Source organism: Myotis yumanensis, unplaced genomic scaffold (assembly GCF_028538775.1).
Source record: "Myotis yumanensis isolate MYYU_CA2020_CCGP unplaced genomic scaffold, mMyoYum1.0.hap1 SCAF_1, whole genome shotgun sequence".
Lineage (NCBI taxonomy): Eukaryota > Metazoa > Chordata > Mammalia > Chiroptera > Vespertilionidae > Myotis > Myotis yumanensis.
The window spans coordinates 148,575,715-148,596,830 of NW_027223752.1; the positions used below are offsets into that span (position 1 = coordinate 148,575,715).

General features: G+C 45.1%; 1 protein-coding gene across 1 annotated transcript in view; it reads left to right on the top strand.

The window, feature by feature from the left end:
• Positions 1 to 4,720, top strand: part of GAD2 (glutamate decarboxylase 2) — a 57,165-nt gene extending 52,445 nt beyond the window's left edge. The window contains exon 16 of the mRNA XM_070432961.1: positions 1,721 to 4,720. Coding sequence (XP_070289062.1) covers positions 1,721 to 1,894 — 174 coding nt within the window. The 3' untranslated portion in view covers positions 1,895 to 4,720. The remainder of the gene's footprint in view (positions 1 to 1,720) is intronic.
• Positions 4,721 to 21,116: the final 16,396 nt, after the last annotated feature.

Consider the following 21,116-nt stretch of genomic DNA (forward strand, 5'->3'; position numbering starts at 1 on the left):
CTGACAGTCATATGGGCACTCCCTTGTAGGTAACTAACTGTTTTTCTCTTGCTGCTTTTAAGATTCTCTCTTTGTCTTTTGCCCTTGGCATTTTAATTATGATGTGTCTTGGTGTGGTCCTCTTTGGATTCCTCTTGTTTGGGGTTCTCTGTACTTCCTGGACTTGTAAATCTATTTCTTTCACCAGGTAGGGGAAATTTTCTGTCATTATTTCTTCAAATAGGTTTTCAGTATCTTGCTCTCTCTCTTCCTCTGGCACCCCCATAATTCGGATGTTGGTACGCTTGAAATTGTCCCAGAGGCTCCTTACACTATCTTCTTTTTTTAGATTCTGTTTTCTTTTTGCTCTTCTGGTTGGGTGTTTTTTGCTTCCTCATATTTCAAATTATTGATTTGATTCTCTGGATCCTCTAATCTACTATTGAATCCCTGTATATTATTCTTTATTTCAGTCAGTGTATGCTTAATTTCTCATTGGTCCTTTTCCTTTTTTTTTTTTTTTGGCATTCTCACTAAGATCCTTGAAAGTATCACTAAGTTCCTTGGAGGTTTCTAGACGATTCTGGAGTAAACTTATAACCACGGTTTTGAATTCTATATCCAGTAGTTTGCTTTCTTCCATTTCTTTAATTTGTGACATGTTTCTTTGTCTCTGCATTTTGGCTGCTTTCCTGTGTTTGTTTCTATATATTGGGTAGCTGCTAAGTCCCCTTGAGTTGATAGAGTGGCCTTGTGTAGTAGGTGTCCTATAGGACCCAGTGCCTCAGCGCCCCCAATCACCTGAGGTAGACACTCTTGGTGCACCCCTTTGGCAATCTCCCTTCCAATTAAAAAAACAGCACACCCAGGTGTTGGACCAGCCCGTTCCACGCCTCTACACCTCCTGCCAGTCTCAGTGTGCTTTCTTCTTTACCTCTCTGTTTGAGTACTTCCATTCAGCCAGCTTTCCCGTGGTTCTGGATGATAGTTGTTCTGTATTTTAGTTGTAATTTTGATGTGGTTGTGGGAGGCAGCAAGTACAGGCTTTTACCTATGCCACCATCTTGGTTTTGGAAGTTTATTTTAAGCATATACAGACTCCCCCTGGGGCAGGGCCCCCAAAGGGGAACTCCACAGGGGAGGGATCCCCAAAATGGGAAAGCCCTGCTCTCTCTAAAATGGGAATAACCTAGTCCTGTGAGTCTCTTTGTCCACAGGTTTATGAATGCTGGAAGCTTCTTTGTTTCTTCATGACACTTTCTAATTGCACCCTTTCTTATTTTATGTACCCCATATTTTCCTAATTGGCCACTTCCCACCAGCCCCTTATTCCTTCATGGTATCAGTTTCATCATTTCAAAACTCACCTGGTGCCCCCCTCTTCTTCTTCCCATTATCTTGTTACATTCTTATAAGCAATCTGGTGGTTTGGAGCTGTCTCTGCCTGTCACGTATGAATTCCTCTCCCATAGACCTGCCTTCCCTAAAACCCACCTCTCCTATCTCTAAAATCCTTTCACTACCATTTATTATTCCTCTGATCACCTCTAAGATCTAAATATACAGAATTGCTCCAGTCCTCCAATTCCAAGGAAGCTTGGGGACAATTCCTTCAAGGAAAAACAAATATGGTTCTAATTGTTTAGTTAAAAGCTGAAATGCTACTTGATAGCAGATTATTTGACCAAGGGGAGAGCCCCCAGAAGAAGCAGTCACCATGTTGATCTGGTCTCTCACACAGGTGGCTCCGGTGATTAAAGCCAGAATGATGGAGTTTGGGACCACAATGGTCAGCTACCAGCCTTTGGGAGACAAGGTCAATTTCTTCCGCATGGTCATTTCAAACCCCGCAGCAACTCACCAAGACATTGACTTCCTGATTGAAGAAATAGAACGCCTTGGACAAGATTTATAATAAACTAACTCACTAAGCTGTTTCAATTCTCTAGGTAGACAATTAAGTTATCACAACCTGTGTGAATGTATTTGTAGTCTGTTCCAAAGTAAATCTACTTCTATATTGTGGTGTCAAAGTAGAAGTACAGTGAAAAACAACAACAACATTGCTCCTTTAAAAAACCCTTTCTTAAGTTAGAATACTTCTCTAATAATTAGTGACAAAGGCTGTGTTCTAATCAATGTGGGAAAGCTTAAAATTGTTATAAGTACTTCCCTTACTTTTAATAGAGTATGCAAATCAAATGTTATTTTCACTTAAAAGTAGTAGGATTGAATAGTGCCAAATTGCCCCTGAATCATAAAAGGTTCTTTGGGGTGCAGTAAAAAGGACAAAGTAAATATAAAATGTATGTTGACAATAAAAACTCTTGCCTTTTTCATAGTATTAGAAAAAAATTTCTAATTTACCTATAGCGACATTTCAAATGTATTTAAATACATATAATTTTACAAAAGTAAAATATATATATTAAAAAGAAATCCTATTTTGTAACATATAGATTTTTATTTTATATGGGTTATACAAACTGCAGGGGCAGATATAAAAACTAAGCCAGATTTTTTTTTTTCTTTTCATGGAGGCACAATAAAACACTTAGCAGTTATTTTGAAACATAGGCCCACAAAATTCTTAGAAAAGGTATGATGCCTTCTTCCTATTCATGTTATGGCTTATCGCATCTCTAAAGTCAGTATTATAAAACAAACACAAAAGAATACTGCAAGTCCCTTAATATAATTGATCAGAGAAACAATAAGATTCCCTTCCCATTTAAAAATGTTTTCCTCCCAGTTGACCCTTTGCAGATCTGCTCGGTGAGCATGACAAACCAAGCTTCATCTTAGACTGAATTAGGGTACTCATCTCTATTTTCCTTTCCAGTTCACCCTGTTTTAAACAGAAAGTTGATGCTGGTTCTTATGGCATCTTCCCAAACCATATTCTTTTATTTGGTCATCTGGATTCATTAGAGAAAAATAAAATCTAATCAACCTGGGCAAAGAAGAACAAAGCACATTCCAGAGTGTGATGAGCCCAGGAAATTAAAGCCAGCCTCGGGAGAAGAGATGTCTGCTTGAGAATGATGGTGTCAGCCCGGACGCCCCTTAGCCACTGTCCAGGAAGGAGTCCTTTACCACCTGAGTAATTGCTTAGTTCCATTTCCAACCATCTCTACCCACGAAAGTCTCCCCTGCTAGGTGCCCCATCACTGGGATCCCAAATAATTAATTTCAACTCCACGGGTAGTTATTTTTTGTCCCTCTGGTGAAAATAGTTCCTCCCCAGGGATTTTGAGAGAGCACCTTAAGACCTTCTTTTCTCTATCTCCCATCAAGATCCAAAGTGCCCAGATTATGCAAAGATTAAGGTCCTTAGAATTCAAAACAATATTTGAAAGCATCCTCTGCCCCTGCAAACATGATGGAGAGACACGAGCTAACAAGAGGCCCCACAGAGAGTTCTGGGCCTGCTGATTCTCAGAGGCCGAGGGGACAGCGGACTCATATGTGAAGCTGCAGACACAAATTTAGAAACATTTCTCCTTTCTCTATGGACCAGAAATCGCTTTTACCAACAGGTGACTTTCCCCACCCTTTGCTCCTTCCAGGTCCTTCCCCAAGTTTGCTTGGAGCTCAACCATGTGTAGTGAAACCCCTACCAGCCGTAACCCAAGGAAGGAGGTAAATTAAAGACTAGTAGGTCCCAGCAGTTTAATAAATATTCTTTAAAGTAGGTCTGTCACCCACTCGGGTGGGAGGGAGTGAGGGAGGTAGGTTGTTTTGAACATTAGCCCAAATCCCCAGTACCAAAGGTGGAACCATTCTTTACAAATTTTAGAAAAGTTTGGTGGTAGCTTTAATCAGAATTAACATGATCATTTTCATTTATAAAGCAATATTGTGTTTATTATTTTTAAATACTTGAAACAAGTGTGGTACGTCTTAATCTGAGACATATAAATGGGATTGAATTCATGTATTATCACAAGGCTGTGAGGAAAGAAAAAGAATCAGTTGTGTATGTAACTGTGTTGCCTTTATTGTATTGATAGTACTGTCTTGTCACCTCAGATTGTGGTTGTGTGCTTCAGATATGAACTTTACAGTGCTGCAAATCAACATGTGTTGCTGTAAAAGCTTGTACAATATATTATTGATATGTCTTTTTCTGTGTGGTAGCTGTATCGATATTCTGAGAACTGCATTCGCACTGTTCCTGTAATCTCTCTCTCCTCCTCTCTGCTAAACTGTACGCCTTCCACATCAGCTCTAATACAGAACATGCCCTCGGCTAAGCACCCCACTGAGAATCTCCTTTAACAATTGTGATTTTAAGAAAAGCAAGGTGAGTGCTACTTTATCTCTGAGAACAGAAGAAACCAATATGGAATGTCACACGCTGCCAAAATTGCAGGTATTGTCCCTACTGGGGTTTGGAGTAGGTCCTACTCCTCAGAATATGGACAAAGAAAGCACAAGTGTAAATATAAGGCAGGACAAGGAGTGAAGGACCCTACACGTGGAGATCGCCTTGCATGTGCTGTCCTGTTTTCAAATGCTAAGTACAAACATTGTGTATTTATTAGTTATATGTGCCAAATAGTGTTCCCAATCGGAGTTTCTGCAAGACATCGCCATCTCCCCAGCATTATTCCGTTACTAAAAGAAAAAATATAAACATGTGGCAACCTGTTCTTACCAAATATAAACTTGTGTATGATCAAAGTATTTTATCTGTGTCGTCTCTCCAAACCCAAATAAATGTGTGAGTGTGGACACAGCTCAGGCTTTGTATTGTTATTTCTGACCTTTCAGCGTGTCTCTGGGTCTTTGTTGGGAAAAAGAGCTCTTACCTCTGCAGTTGCCCTCCCACTGTAGCTGCTGAAGCATATTGCTTACCACTCTGGTTTCTCTTTCAGTCAGATCCAATATTTTTAAATAATATTGTATTATGGAAAGTTTTGTGTGCATACACAAGTGGAGAAAACAGTATAATAGATTCCTTCCCATGAAGGCCTCCCACCCCCTCCCCTGCTTCAACATTTGCTGATTCAGAGCCTGAATCTCATTTCATCTATTCCCCCATCTCATATCCTCCCCACCCCAAATTATTTTTATATGAATCTATAAAAGAGGATTCCTTAAATAAAAAAGCCTTCAATACCATTATCACAACTAAAACTATAATAATAAAATTTCCATAATAATATCAAATATTCAGTGAGTGTTCTCCTTTCCCTGATTCTATAACAAATGCCTGGCCTGTGGCCCAGGAGACCCACTGAGGCCCACACACTTTTCACATGTGGGACACATGTGAATCAGACACGCAATACAACACTGTATACACATGGGCTATTGAGGTGCGAGCAGGTAAAAACTAGAAAGCCATGGGAAGTGAAGTGGTGGAGTATATTCTGATATGCCTTGCCAGGGACTTGTATGGCCAAATAAATACAAATCAGATTTAGTCTATTTATGAATGCCATGGGAGGAGGTATCCTGAAGGACTGGGTTTTGGTGGCCTGGAAAGCGAAGCTCCTGCCAGGAGAAGTAGGATCCATGGGCCCATGTTTTCATCCTTCCCATGAGGCAGCTACTGGAGCAGCTGCAGGAGTCAGACTGCCTGGCCTCAGGTGCCAGCTCTGCTAATTATCTGCGCTGTGACCCTTGGCAAATCACTTAACCTCTCTGAACCCCCGAGAGCTCATCTGTTAAGTGAGGACAAAAGCAGCACTTACACACGGGTGATAGTGAAGATGGAAAGGAGAAGAAAACCCAATGCCTGCCACATAGTGGATGCTCAGCATGTGGTAGTTTTACTTGTATTCTGTGCCGCTGCCTGAAAGAGCCAGGCCTCAGACGTAAGCCCTTCAGCCCCCCAACTCATCTAGACAAGAGTGTGCTGAACACAGAGGGCATGTGACTGCAGCCCCTCCCTGTAGAAAGCCTGGGTATGAATTATCCCTGAGGACAGCAGGCTGGTGGCTGAGGCAGCCTCGGTCACAGGCTTGGCCTCAGCTTTAATAGAGAAGGGAGAGACTCAGAAAGGCTGGGCAGGATAGTGGAGTGAACAGGAAGAGTGAGAGGAAATAAGCGGTTTTATTTGGGATGAATTAACTAGTACCTGTTCTGAACTCCTTTCCTGGGAGCACACCCTTGCCCCAGACAGGCAGCGGTCAGAGTTAGAAGGAATGACATAGGACACCAGCTTTGGCTTCATTGGAACTGCCAATACGCTCACTCACCTAAGGCTTTCAGCTTCCATTCACACAGTGAGACCCAATCATTGGGGCACACCACGAGGAGGAAGAGTGGCTTGGTCTCTCCCAAGCCATTAAAGAGTTTCCAGCATCTCAAAAAGCAAGTACCAAAGACACACTAAACGTTCTAAATTGAGGGTCATCCCTTCCCAGCACCTGCTGCCATTAGTCCTGGCCTGGCAGCACGTGCTGGATAAACACAAATACACCACATGCCTAAGTGGCTGCACAGACCCTTCCCATCTTAGAATCCTGCTTCCCACTTTTTGGAGAAAATATTTGTGTCAGAACTGAGGCTTCTGGCTCAGGAACACTAATTAAAAGCGTATTACAGTTGCCAAGAAAATGACTTTCTAGAGGAATTTCAATTTATTTAAACATGATAACTTAGAAAATTCCAAGAAAATTATATTATGCAAACTTGACCAAAGGAGAGCTTCAAAGTTTGTTTCAATTTAGATTTTAGACAGTCAAAAGGAAATCTTGTTGCTAAATCTTTTGCTTTCCCTGTATTTCCTTATGTCTGTTTTATGATTGTGGAAATCAAGAGAGTAAAGAAGAGGAGTCTTCTTGCCCTGTTTTTGCTCAGTGGATAGAGCGTCGTCCTGTGGATTGAAGGCTCCTGGGTTTGATTCTGGTCAAGGGCACATGCCAAGGTTGCAGGCTCGACCCCCAGTAGGGGGCGTGCAGGAGGCAGCTGATCAATGATTCTCTCATCATTGATGTTTTTAAGTCTCTCTCCCTCTCCCTTCCTTTCTGAAATCAATAAAAATATATTTTTAAAAAAAGAATAGGAATTTTCTTTATATTGATTTTTGTTTAAACTGTTGCCTGAGGGTGCATACATCCCCTCTGTTCTGTGGAGACACATTCCGGAGGGAGAACCATTGGGCATCTCCACAGCTGGCTGAGCCCAGGCTGGTCTATGTTCAGGAAAGAGCAGATGGTTCCAATTCTTATTAAGCACTAAGAGGTAAAGGAAGAATTTCTTCATTTTAAAGTGGCAAAAACAAAGCATTTGCTCATATCACTTTTTTAGAAAAGTGGGTGGGATCTCAGGTAAAAGATCTATTGAGAATTAACTGTCTAAAGTTAGCCTTGGGTGGAAAGTTGAATTCTTTTTTTTTTTTTTAATATATTTTATTGATTTTTTACAGAGAGGAAGGGAGAGAGATAGAGGGTTAGAAACATCGATGAGAGAGAAACATCGATCAGCTGCCTCCTGCTCATCTCCTACTGGGGATGTGCCCGCAACCCAGGTACATGCCCTTGACTGGAATCGAACCTGGGACCTTTCAGTCAGCAGGCTGACACTCTGTCCACTGAGCCAAACCGGTTTCGGCGGGAAGTTGAATTCTAACATTGACTGATTCTCTCTGCTCCCATCATTATGAGCTATAATAATCCTATATAATGAAAGGCTAATATGCAAATTGTCCCCTTGACTGGGAGTTCGACCAGGGGGCAGGGCTGGTCCACCAACCATCCATGGCCCCTCCTCCTGGCTGGCCCGGCCTGATCGGCCCTGAATGGGGGGGGCCAGCTGGACCCCACCTGTGCACAAATTTCGTGCACCAGGCCTCTAGTTATTATTATAAGAGCTGATTTAGTCTAGGAATAAATTCAATGCATGAAGGACCCCAACCTAGTGACACTATTCATCTAACAGCTATAGCTATCTTCAGTGAGATTCCATGTGGAAATGGGGAAGGGAGGAACGGGCAAAGGCCTGGCCTAATTCCTTTCCCTAATGCTCACCTTCAGCTTGAGGCAGCTATTGTGTAATGTCAGAAGCCCTTCAATAATTCCTGGACTAATGACAAAATTTCTACTCCATAATATATTGTCTCTTCTCTTTACAGTTCTGAATATCTTTTCCTCATCTGCCAACTTGGGTTAGTGGTACCTATTATAGAGGGCTGTAAGGATTCAATGAGAAAACCCCTCTAAGGCCCTTGGCAATAGTAGTGACGATTCCCTTCTTTCCCCAGCTCTGTCTTGTGACGGCCCTGCCTTCCTGGTGTTATAATCACCTCCCAAAGGCTGGCTGCTAAGGAGTCAACCTATCCACACCCTCACTAGGAATGTGATTGCTACTCTGGGTAGCTTTTCATATAAATTAAAGGGATTTTGTTTTTTGGTTTGTTTCTTAAACAAAACATCAACAGAGACCATGCACTTCTGCAAATAGTCATGGGCTTGAGCACACTGGGAGCAGGTTTATTCTGGTAAATGTATTTATAAGGATGGTATTAGATTCTATTAAGACTGGGCCCCACAAGGGCAGACTAGATAATAACCTATTAGCTGGTGAGCAGCAGCCACCTGAGCAGAGGACCCTGGGTTGACAGATGCCACTGCAGCTGCCTTTGCTGCAAAGAGATGATTGGTGGGGACTATGGAAGGCCTTGGCACTCAGGGAACAGTGCCAACAGGGCTGCATATCCCACACCTCACACCATGAGACGGGCACTTAGGAAGAATCCGATTCTGCGTTCATTCACTCTCCCACAGGATGGAGGAAGCTGCTCTCCCTGCCTCTCCCAGGATCCTTCACAGCAGTACACTGGAGCATCCCTGCAGCTAAGAACAGTGCTAGGTTCTGTCTGACACAGGAACCATAATTATCTCATCCTCCTGTACCCAATGGAGGGATTCCTCTAAGAAAGAATGACAAAGACTTTAGTCATTCCTTTCCCTTCTGAGGTCAAATAACACAGTTTGCTTCAGAAGTGGGGGAACCATAGGAGCCCCTAATGACATTAAATATATATATGTGTGTGTGTGTGTGTGTGTGTGTGTGTGTGTGTGTATCTACACTAATAAAAGAGAAACATGGTAATTAGCGTACGACCGCTACCCTTTTCATTGGCTAATCAGTGAGTATATGCAAATTAGCTGTCAGCCAAGATGGCGGCCGGCAGCCAGTCACTAAAGCGAACATGAGGCTTGCTTGCTGCGGACTCCAACATTCCCCGCCTCACTAGCCGGCTTCTCAGCTGCAAGTCTAAGCAACTATGTACTATGTTGCAAATAAGAAGGTAAACAAAACCCCAGAAACCAGCCGGACTGAAAACCAGCTGGACCGAAACATTGTATCGATGTTTTCAGCAGCGAGGCCTCAGAGCTAAAGCTGGCCCAGAATAAAAAAAAAAGAGAGAGAAGAAAACAAGGAGCGGTTGGGAGCTTCAGTCACTCGCCACCCGGAAAGCAGCCCTCAGCCCCTCACCCAGACTGGCCAGGCACCACAGTGGGGACCCCCACCCTGATCCAGGACACCCTTCAGGGGAAACCAGCCGGCCCCCACCCATGCACTAGGCCTCTATTCTATATAGTAAAAGGGTAACATGCCTCCTGGCACAGGGATCAGCGGAGCAGCGAGGCTCCCGGCACCAGGATCAGCGTGACAGGGGGCAGCGCCCAAACCCCCTGATTGCCCTGCGGCTCTGTGTGTGACAGGGGGCGGGGCCACAACTTCCCTATTCACCCTGCCCTGTTTGTGACAGGGGAAGGCGCCCCAACCCCCTGATCAGCCCTGCTCTGTGCCTGATAGGGGGGAGCTCCCCAATCCCCTGATTGCCCTGGGGCTCTGTGTTTGACAGGGTGCAGCGCCCCAATCCACCCCCCCCCACGGGCCCTGCTCTGTGCCTAATAGGGGGGAGCTCCCTAATCCCCTGATCGTCCATGCTCTGTGTGTGACAGGGTGCGGCGCCCCAACCCCCCTCTCGCCCCCATGTGTCCTGCTCTGTGTGTGACAGGGTAGAGCCATAACCTCTCCATTGGCCCTGCCCCGAGTGTGACAGCGGTGGCGCCCCATCCCCCTAATCGGCCCTGCTCTGTGGGTGATAGAGGATGGTGCCCCAACCCCCCTCCACGGGCCTTGCTCTGTGTGTGACAGGGTAGAGCCATAACCTCCCCATTGGCCCTGCCCTGAGTGTGACAGGGTGCAGCACCTCAACCCCCTGATCTGCTCTACTCTGTGTGTGACAGGGGGCGGTGCCCCAACTCCCCTATCGGCCCTACTCTGTGAGTGACAGGGGGGAGCTCCTCAACCCCCTGATCGGCCCTGCTCTGTGCATGACAGGGGGGAGCTCTCCAACACCCTGATGGGCCCTGCTCTGTGTGTGACAGGGTACGGAGCCCCAACCCCCTTGATGGGCCCTGCTCTGTGAGTGACAGGGGGTGGCTCCCCATCGACCCTGCCTTGAGTGTGACAGGGGGCGTGCCCCAACCCCCCAATTGGCCCTACCCTGAGCGTGACTGAGGGTGGCATCGCAACCTCCCAATCCGCCCTGCTCTGTGCATGATGGGGCGGCGCCCCAACTCCCCAATCGGCCCTGCTCTGAGCCTGACCAGGGGCTGCACTTAGGGATTGGGCCTGCCCTCTGCCACCCGGGAGCAGGCCTAAGCCAGCAGGTCGTTATCTCCCGAGGAGTCCCAGACTGCAAGAGGCCACAGGCTGGGCTGGGGGACCCCCCTCCCCCCACCCCCTGAGTGCACAAATGTTTGTGCACCGGGCCTCTAGTATATATATATTAGAGGCCCGGTGCACAAAATTGATGCACTTGTGTGTGGGGGGGGGTGTCCCTCAGCCCGGTTTGCGAGAGGGTGCAGGCCAGGCCAAGGGACCCCACCAGTGCAGGATTCAGGCTGGGGAGGGACGAAGGAGGTTGCTCAGCAGGGGAGGGACCACAGGAGGGCTCCAGGGCATATCCAGCCCATCCCACTCAGTCCTGATCTGTCGGACCCCAGCAGCAAGCTAATCTAGCAGTCAGAATGTCTGCCCCCTGGTGGTCAATGCACATCATAGCAAGCAGTTAAGCTGCCTTAGTATATCATTAGCATATTATGCTTTGATTGGTTGAATGACCGACCAGACACTTAGCATATTAGGCTTTTATTATATAGGACTAGAGGCCCGGAGCACAAAAATTTGTGCACTTGGTGGGGGGAGGGGGAGCCCCTCAGTCTGTCCTGTGCCCTCTCGCAGTCTGGGACCCCTCAGGAGATAATGACCTGCTGGCTTAGGCCTGCTCCCAGGTGGCAGAGGGAAGGCCCAATCCCTAGGTGCAGCCCCTGGTCGGGCTCAGAGCAGGGCTGATTGGGGAGTTGGGGCGCTGCCCCCTGTCATGCACAGAGCAGGGCCCATCAGGGGGGTTGGGGCTCCGTACACTGTCATACACAGAGCTGGGCTGATCAGGGGGTGGAGGAGCTCCCCCCTGTCATGCACAGAGTAGGGCCAATAGGGGAGTTGGGGCACCGCCCCCTGTCACACACAGAGCAGGGCCAATCAGGGGGTTGGGGCGCTGCTCCCTGTCATGCACAGAGCAGGGCCCATCACGGGGGTTGGGGCTTTGTACCCTGTCACACACAGAGCAGGGCCCATCAGGGGGTTGGGGAGCTCCCCCCTGTCATGCACAGAACAGGGCCGATCAGGGGGTTGAGGAGCTCCCCCCTGTCACAGAGTAGGGCCGATAGGGAAGTTGGGGCACCACCCCCTGTCACACACAGAGCAGGGCCAATCAGGGGGTTGGGGCACTGTCCCCTGTCACTCACAGAGCAGGGCCCATCAGGGGGGTAGGGGCTCCTTACCCTGTCACACACAGAGCAGGGTCAATCAGGGGGTTGGGGCACTGCCCCCTGTCACACACACAGCAGGGCAAATCAGGGGGTTGGGGCGCCACACCCTGTCACCCACAGAGCAGGGCCGATCAGGGGGTTAGGGCGCCGGCCACTGTCACACTCAGGGCAGGGCCGATGGGGAGGTTATGGCTCTACCCCGTCACACACAGAGCAGGGCCCGTGGGGGTGTGGGGGGGAGTTGGGGCACCGCACCCTGTCACACACAGAGCAGGGCCAATCAGGGGGGTGGGGCGCTGTACCCTGTCACACACAGAGCCGCAGGGTGATCAGGGGGTTGGGGAGCTTCCCCCTATCAGGCACAGAGCAGGGCTGATCAGGGGTTGGGGTGCCTTCCCCTGTCACGAACAGAGCAGGGCGGATAGGGAGGTTGTGGCCCCGCCCCCTGTCACACACAGAGCAGGGCCGATCAGGGGGGTGGGGCGCTGTACCCTGTCACACACAGAGCCGCAGGGTGATCAGGGGGTTGGGGAGCTTCCCCCTATCAGGCACAGAGCAGGGCTGATCAGGGGTTGGGGTGCCTTCCCCTGTCACGAACAGAGCAGGGCGGATAGGGAGGTTGTGGCCCCGCCCCCTGTCACACACAGAGCCGCAGAGCGATCAGGAGGTTTGGGCGCTGCCCCCTGTCACGCTGATCCAGGTGCCAGGAGGCCTCACTGCTCCGCTGATCCCAGTGCTGGGAGGCATTTTACCCTTTTACTACATAAGATAGAGGCCTGGTGCATGGGTGGGGGCCAGCTGGTTTACCCTGAAGGGTGTCCTGGATCAGGGTGGGGGTACCCACTGGGGTGCCTGGCCAGTCTGGATGAGGGGCTGAGGGCCGTTTTCAGACTGGTGGGTGACTGAAGCTCCCAACCGCTCCTTTTTTTCTTTTTTCTTTTTTATTCTGGGCCAGCTTTAGCTCTGAGGCCTGGGCTGCTGAAAGCCAGTTTCTGGCCTTTGTTTACCTTCTGTATTTGATACAATGTTGTGGTCCGGCTGGCTGAAGCCTGGCTGACTAACGCAGGTTTCTGGGGTTTTGTTTAGCTTCTATATTTGCAACATAGTTGCTTACAGTTGCAGCTGAGAGGCCGGCAAGTCAGATGGGGAACGTTGGAGTCCGCCTTCACTGGAGCAAGCAAGCCTCCCGTTCGCTTCAGTGCATGGCTGCCGCCAGCCATCTTGGCTGGCAGTTAATTTGCATATCTCCCTGATTAGCCAATGGGAAGGGTAGCAGCCGTATGGCTAATTACCATGTTTCTCTTTTATTAGATAGGATATTTCCTGTGCTCATAACTCCACTTTCCTTCTCCAGCCACCTGCCTTCCTGAAGTGATGGCCTCGCCACTGAAAGAGTAAGGCAGCATAGCCCTGGCCGGTTTGCTGAGGGGTTAGAGCATCAGCCCACAGACTGAAGGTTCCATTCTAGTCAAGGGCACATACCTCGGTTGCAGGCTCCATCCCCGATCCAGGCTCAGGGTGCATGTAGGGACAGCCAATGGATGTGTCTCTCACATAGATGTTTCCCTCTATCTTAACCCCTCTTTTCCACTCTCTCTAAAGATTAATGGAAAAATATCCTTGGGGTGAGGAGTAACAAAACAACCAAAAAAGAAAAGAGTAAATCAGCCTAGACACTGAGTCTTTGTGATGTGTTAGCTGCAGGCAGACAAAGATGAAAGATCATAGTCTCAGGTTTCAGGAAGTTCCCAGCATGGCAGGAGAGATAGGACTAGGATGCCTCCATGGGAGGTCAGAGAAGACTGGGTCTTGAAGGACACTTTCCAGAAGGACAAGAGGGAGAAAGGCATTCTGGGACTTATATAGAGTGTGACAGGCATGGGAGGCTCCTCTGGAGCAGCCCTCAAAGAGAGAGCACAGCCCACAGCCTGCACAGCGTCTGGGAGAGCCTGCAGTGTGCCCACCAAGGAGCTCTGGTCAGAAGGAGAACTAAATGCACATTGTTGGCTAACACACGTGAAAAGAATCAAACCTAAAAGAGGCATTGTTCTGGAAGCATCCATGAGAAAAGGGAGTGGTCTGGAGGGTGGGAGACAAATATGCATTTAATTAGGGTGGAAGGTTTCTCCTGGAAGCTCCTGCAGCCACAGCAGAGCCAGGCTTGTCCTGGGAGAGAGCTGTCAGCACCTCCACTCTGCCCTTGCTTTGAAGGCTGGGTCAGAACCATGCAGAACTCACAGGGTCAGGAATGTTATTTGCTGCTGTAAATTATTGTTAGTAAAGATAACCTGTAGCATAATTGTTCCCCCAATTGTTTATGATCTATCCAAAAAAGATAAAGTCATGATTTAATCCACCTATTAAACAAAATAAAGCATTAGTGGTAAATTCATTTTCTTGCCTTTAATAAAATGGGTCAATGCTTATTCTGCCTCTATAGAAAACCAGTTAACTGAAATATCATACTTCTCAATAACTAGCTTAAAAGGGTCTTGATTACACTAAAAATATATGTTAAATACATTTCATCATACAGGCAACTCATACATGTACAAAACATATTTTTGAATATGTCAAAATTGGGATGAAATGAAACACAACCCTCTTTTTTAGGATCAAACACTTAGAGGAGAAACTTGGGCAAAAGTATGTTGTAGGAACATCAGACAGAAAACTTCCCCAAGAGAGGGCCTCCCCTGTGTCTGCCACACTTCATCTGGGGAAAGCTGGGAATACTTACGCACCTTAGTGAAATGGGAATTTTTAGAGATGAAAAAGGCAGGTTTAGGGAATTTTTAAAATTAAAGGTGTCCATGGCAAAAACAGGGCTACAGAGTTACAAAGGTTACATTTCCATAAGACAAGGAAGCAGGGAGCAGCAGAAGTTACATTTCCATAAGATAAGGGAACAAGGAATAGCCAAAGGAATATATTTACAAAACAAAGAAGGAAGGCCTCACATGTCCCATGTGGGTTTGACCTTTGAGCTCAGGAGTTGCTATAGTGACCAAATCAAAGGGAATATCGACCAATCAGAGGGGATATCAGGACACAGGAACTGCAGCCTTTATAAACCATAGAAGGGAGGAACTTGGTGGGACTCTTACCCCCTCCCTACATGGGAGTCTGTGCTGTGAGATTCTTTCCCCTTCCCACATGGGAGTCTGTACTTGTTTTTCAATAAATTTCCACCTTTGCTATACCATCTTCAATCCATGGTTTCATTCTTGGACTCCCATAGACAAAGAATCCCAGGAAGCCATCCTGCCCAGGGGAACATTGCGTGTTCCAGTCCAAAAACCCCATATTATTACTACCTCAGAGGCTTGGTGGCCTAGTTTCCTTGCACACAAATGTATTTGGAACATTTCAGAAAGCATTCTCTCAAGTTTGCAACCTCCATCTTCGAAAGATATTTTTAAATATTAAAACATATTATTTTGCTCTAAATAGCTTCTATTGTTTACTTAAGCAAGCATGGGGCATTCTGAATTTTAATGGATTCTGAAATAATATCCATGTGATTTTTTTCTCTCTCTAATTTCTATCTTACCTGACTAATGTGTATTCCCAACTGTGGCCAACGGTTACCAGCTGCCTTTACTGCTACACCATATTTCATCAAATTCCAAACAGGCACAAAAAGGGAAAAGGAATAGAAGAGGTACAGCTCCAAGGTTGGATCACTTAACACTAGGATGAGAAGAACTTTCTAGAAAAGGAAAAGAGGACCCAGGATCCCTGCTCCAAGCCTTTGTTTGCTCGGTAGGAATTTCTCAAAATCTCTTCTGGAGCCACTTACTTAGAATTCTTTCCTGGCTTCCAGGAAAAATCTCAGTTTAGGACACTGAACAAGTCTATCAGCTGTGCCCATGTGCAAAGCCATTCACAGTAAGCAATGGTGACTTGTTTCCTTTCTGACCCTCTCCCTGCCATCTCCTTCATCCCTGCCCACTTCTGCCCTGTTGTGACTCCAGTTTTGCTAAATCTGGCTAGTTAGACACTAGATGGGTTCAGAACTTTGGGGAAACTATATAGCACATGTTGACTGAAGCAAGAAGTAAAACTTGATTTTCCCAAGATTGTGGGTCTGAGAGAGACACCATGAGACTTGCATTGGGAAAACAGGATTACTGTATGTGAAGCAAATCTCAAGTATTGAGATGTTCCTGAAACATTCTAATTACCATTAGTAACTTGAGATCTACATAATCTAAAATTATATTTAAGACTCTCCCTTCATGCAGAAAATTCTATGACATCTCCCTAAAATCCTATAAGAAAATTTCAAATAGCCTTACTAGCTTTTTCTAGAATATGTATCAAAGAAAAGCACCATCTTTATCTCATAAGAAGCTCTCACCAGGGATTTTAAAACTTCAACTCTAATTTAATTATTCCCTGGAACCTCTCACATGGCTACCAATTCTATATAATAAAAGCTTAATATGCTAAGTGTCCAATCTTTGTTCAACCAGTCAACCAGTTGCTATGATGTGCACTACCACCAGAGGGCAGACCCTCCGACTGGTAGGTTAGCTTGTTGCTGGGGTCCTGCTGATGAGGACTGGGTGAGATGGGCAGGATACACCTTGGAGCCCATCTGCGGTTCCTCCCAGACCCTGATCCTGCACCGGTGGGGTCCCTCGGCCTGGCCTGTGCCCTCTCGCAATCCCGGAACCCTCAGGGGACATCAGAAAGTCAGTTATGGCCCTATCCCCACAGGCCTGGCCATGGGACCCCACCAGTGCATTAATCTGTGCACCGGGCCTCTAGTACGTCACATAAAAATGCTGCACTTGAAATACATGGCTACATTTTCTCAGAAATGAAAAAGGGAAGGATACACTGACAGGGTTGGACTTTAATCACTCAGCCCATCCCAGTGGACTTACTTTACTCATGTGAACAGTGTAACAATGACCTTACTTTACCAAAAGTGAAAAACTGAAATACTTGGGCTGCACATAAAACCAAACCAGTTGACATTTCAGGGAGATATGAACCCAACGTTGAACTAGATGCCTAAATGCCTAAGTGTTCCTTTCAATACTTTTCACCCCTTATCCTATCCTCCACCCCATAACCAACTTATAAAAATTCCACACCCACATGTAATAGTCCCAATAGCTCCCCACACACTCACCACCCTTCAATGTGTGGTGAAGTCACCTGGAGCTGACTTTTCCATCAGCATCTTTGTAGCTTTTATCTGGCATCTACTTGATGCTCAGACACCAGTACCGATATTATCTCAGAGAACATGTTCTGGCCTCTAGTATCATACTGTCACCTCCATGGTTACAACCTGTGAAAATGGTAGTCCCAGGAAGCGGCAGTATCTTTCTCAAGGAAAACATATTGTGTTTCCCTTTCTTTCCCAGGTGCCTTTTAATTCAGACAGCATCTACACTTGCATTATTCCCCTCCAATGTTCACTTAAAAGAATGGGCTCACTTAGCGGTTTCTGATCATTCATTCTAAGCAAAGCTATGTTTTCTGGATCCTTACTTTTATTTTCTCCTGCTCCTTTCACCCTGCAGGACACAAGGAACACACTGAGCAGGTAGTCTCCTGCAATAACTAGCAGTTCTGTGATCTCTGTCATCACCATAAAGTTCCTTCACCTTGGTTTCCAAGGACATGCAGAAATAATTATTTGGTATTCTTGCCATTTTATCATCTTTCATTTCTAATTCTCTATTGTGGTTCTTGGAGGACAAATCTTTTCTTTTGCCATTTATCTATTCTTCATATGTAATTACTCCCCTCAATTTTCCTTCACAAGCAGAAAGTGGAACTGAGCACAGTTAAATCAAAAGAAACTACTCTAAGCCACGTTGTCAGCATACTGATGAATGCCATCTCTGAGTCTGGAAAATCATAATTAATAGTTCTTTTAAAAAATAAAATGATCTCCCATCTGGAGTGGCTTGATGGTTGAGCATTGACCTGTGAACCAAGATGTCACGGTTTGATTCCTGGTCAGGGCACATGCTTGGGTTACAGGCTCAATCCCATGTGGGGCATGCAGGAACATCATCATTGATGCTTCTCTCTCTCTGAAATCTATAAAAATATATTTTTTAAAATAAAATGATCTCTAATCCCTAAGTACTATATACGAAGCATTATATTACTTCCCAGTGTTCAAGTCTGCAATGGGCAACCCATTGCTTCCATGAGGTTCTACTATAAGAACACCTTCCAGTAATTTACAATTAGGAAAAATATTTACACTCATACAGGGTTGGGGTGGAGAGAAATAAAGATTGAGAGAGAGTGAGAATGAATGAGTTGAGTGAATGAATGAGTGAGTCAATGAATAAATATAATAGATGCCACAAACCACCCAGACATAACCATTTTCTTAACTGATCATAGGAGTGTCTTTTCATTTTATAAAAAGATTAATAAAAAATAATGGAAAATTATTTTCTCATCTTATATTTTTAAACATAGTAGAATTCAGAAGATTCTTAGAAAACAGACCAGTAACTGCCTTCCAGTTTGCAGGGCTGTTGCTGAGAGGACCAGCAGGGCTAGAAAGTTGGGATATTGGAACTGCTGGTAGAGAATGGGATGCCCAGCCCAGGAGAAATCATCAAATACTGGCAGAGGTGGCCCATGGGGTGTGATTAGGAGCAACACCACATGATCCATGGCTATAGAAAAGGGGAGCACAATATGGTCAGAAAGGCCTTGAACTCCTCCTTGACATAGAAAACCAATTTTTACAAAGATCTAAGCCTAACTGAGGTGAACACTTCAATGTTTATTCACATGCTTTGTTTTCCCTTTTAAGAATCAAAGTTTTCCAAATTAAATATTTCTTCTAATGTTACTATATATGCCTAAGCAAAGTAGAAGAAGGGGGCCTTGAAACAAAACAGGAAAAGAAAGAAACATTTAAAAATCATCAAATTAGTCATCTTAGCTCCAAATGGAACAAAATTAAGAACAAAACTGGTTTCTAATAGGGTACCAACCAAGATCCAGGAATTTCTCTCTGCTCCCTACCCCAGCTCCCACTCCACACACCAATAAATGAGAAACACAGCTAAAGGCCAACGTGTTATGTTCTGCTTAAGAAATGGGCCTGACCCCAGGCTCCTCAGCTGGCCGCCTCTGTCTAGTGGGACACTGTGCACAGAGATGCTTTTGGCTATAGTAGGATTCCACATGGCTGGTGGGGGTAGGAGAGGATTTTCAGAATCTTCTTGTGGCTCCTCTGTAGGCACTGCAAAGATGGCCGGTGAGGGTTCCCTTTTCTTCACATCCTCACCAGCGCTTGTTGCTTATTGATTTATTGATGATAGCCCTTCTGACAGGTGTGGTTTTAATTTGCATTTCACTGATGATTAGGGATGTTGAGCATCTTTTCATATGTCTATTGCCCATCTGTATATCTTCTTTGGAGAAGTGTCTATTTGGATTTTCTGGCCATTTTTAATTGGAATATTTGTTTTTTGGGTGTTGAATATTATAAATTATTTATACTTTTTGGATATTAACTCTTATCATATGTAACTTTGACAAATATATTCTCCCATACAGTGGGTTGTCTTTTAATTATGTTGATGGTTTCCTTTGCTATGCAAAAACTCTTTAGCTTGATATACTCCCATTTGTTTATTTTTTCTTTTGTTTCCCTTGCCAAAGGAGATATATCTGAAAAGAATATTTCTATGACAAATTCCAATATTTTATTGCTTATGTTTTCTCTTAGGATTCTTATGGCTTCAAGTCCAACATGTAAGTCTTTAATCCATTTTGAGTTTATTCTTGTGTGTAGTGTAAGAAGGTGGTCTGGTTTCATTTTTTGCGCGTATGTGTCCAATTTTTCCAGCACCATTTATTAAATAGACTATCATTGTTCCATTGTTATATTTTTGCCTCTTTTGTCAAGTATTAATTGACTATAAAGATGTCAATTTATTTCTGGGCTCTCTATTCTTTCCACTGAACTCTATTGCCGCAGTCTTTTCCACTGTAAGGGTTCAGGAATCTGGAGAAGGGCTGTGTATAAATGAATAAACTAGACAAGAAATATAAATTTGGTAGGCATTTTGGGGGAGCCAGACGGAGGCTTAGCTCCAGTGCAGGGGTGGGAAACCTTTTTGTGAGTGCATGCCAAAACCAGCAAAATCTCTGACTCAAAATTCTTCTGCATGCCAACCCTAATTTTTTGAGAACATGTTACGCCTACTTGATATCTCTTAAGGTGTACATATGTGAAGAACCTTAAAGAAATATAAAATTCATTCGAGCGACAAAAACACAGTATATGATGATGAAAAATACATTTATTTTTTAATGTATACATGTACACTGATAGTCCGACAGAAAACTTTATGACTCCATTTGATATTATCAGTGGGACTTTTGCTGCTGCATCACTGATGACAGAGATTTTACATCAGGTTTACATTTCATGACCTTCAGAGATATGCACGAGCTACTACTTTCATCAGTCAGGCTACTCCTATTATGAGACTTAACAAAATTCATCACTGAGAACAAAGATTCACAAGCGTATGTGGATGAAACCAAAACACTGGTCGGATCTAGGAAGGCAGGGAGAGTTAAGGCAGAGGCATAGAAATTGCTCTTCCTCTCTCTCGTCATCCATGTCTATGGTCTTTAAGATAACTTGTTATGTAAAATTATTTATTTATCTAAGATGCACCTGCACTGAATTTATCTGAAAAATAAAAAAGTCGATATTAATAAAAAAATTGTAAATAGAAGATTATAAGAGAGGGTTTCGCGTGCCAGCAAAAGTTGCTGGCGTGCCATGTTTGGCACGCATGCCAGGGGTTGCCCACCCCTGCTCTAGTGACTAAGCTCTAGCAAAGCAGATATACATATCAAAGGTAAGGCTTGGCAAACAGGAAAAGATGATCAGGTTAGGGGAAATGCCCTCAGCTGTTTGGCAGCAGGTAACAATATGCAGATCTTCAGCCCTGCTGAAAATGTCCATTCAACCTTTTGAGGACTTCTGGCATTTATTATGAACTGCTGGACTTAGCCCCCAGCATATCACCCTTTTTGATTTAATAAATTTAACAAGAATGTATGCCATTTGCAGAGCTCGGATCATTTTAAGATTTTTAAATTCAATGACAAAGATTGAGTTCTATCATGTCCTTTTAAATTGCTGTCAGGTATCAAAGGAATCAGTCTGCAGTAAGCTTCTTTCTGGGCCAACAGTTCTTTGAGTTCCGTTCTCAATCACTGTCCAACAGTTTTTTATGGGGTCCCTTCTCAGTCACTGTCCCCTGTGACATGACAGCAATGATATTCCAGTTCTGGATGGTGGATAAATGGTGA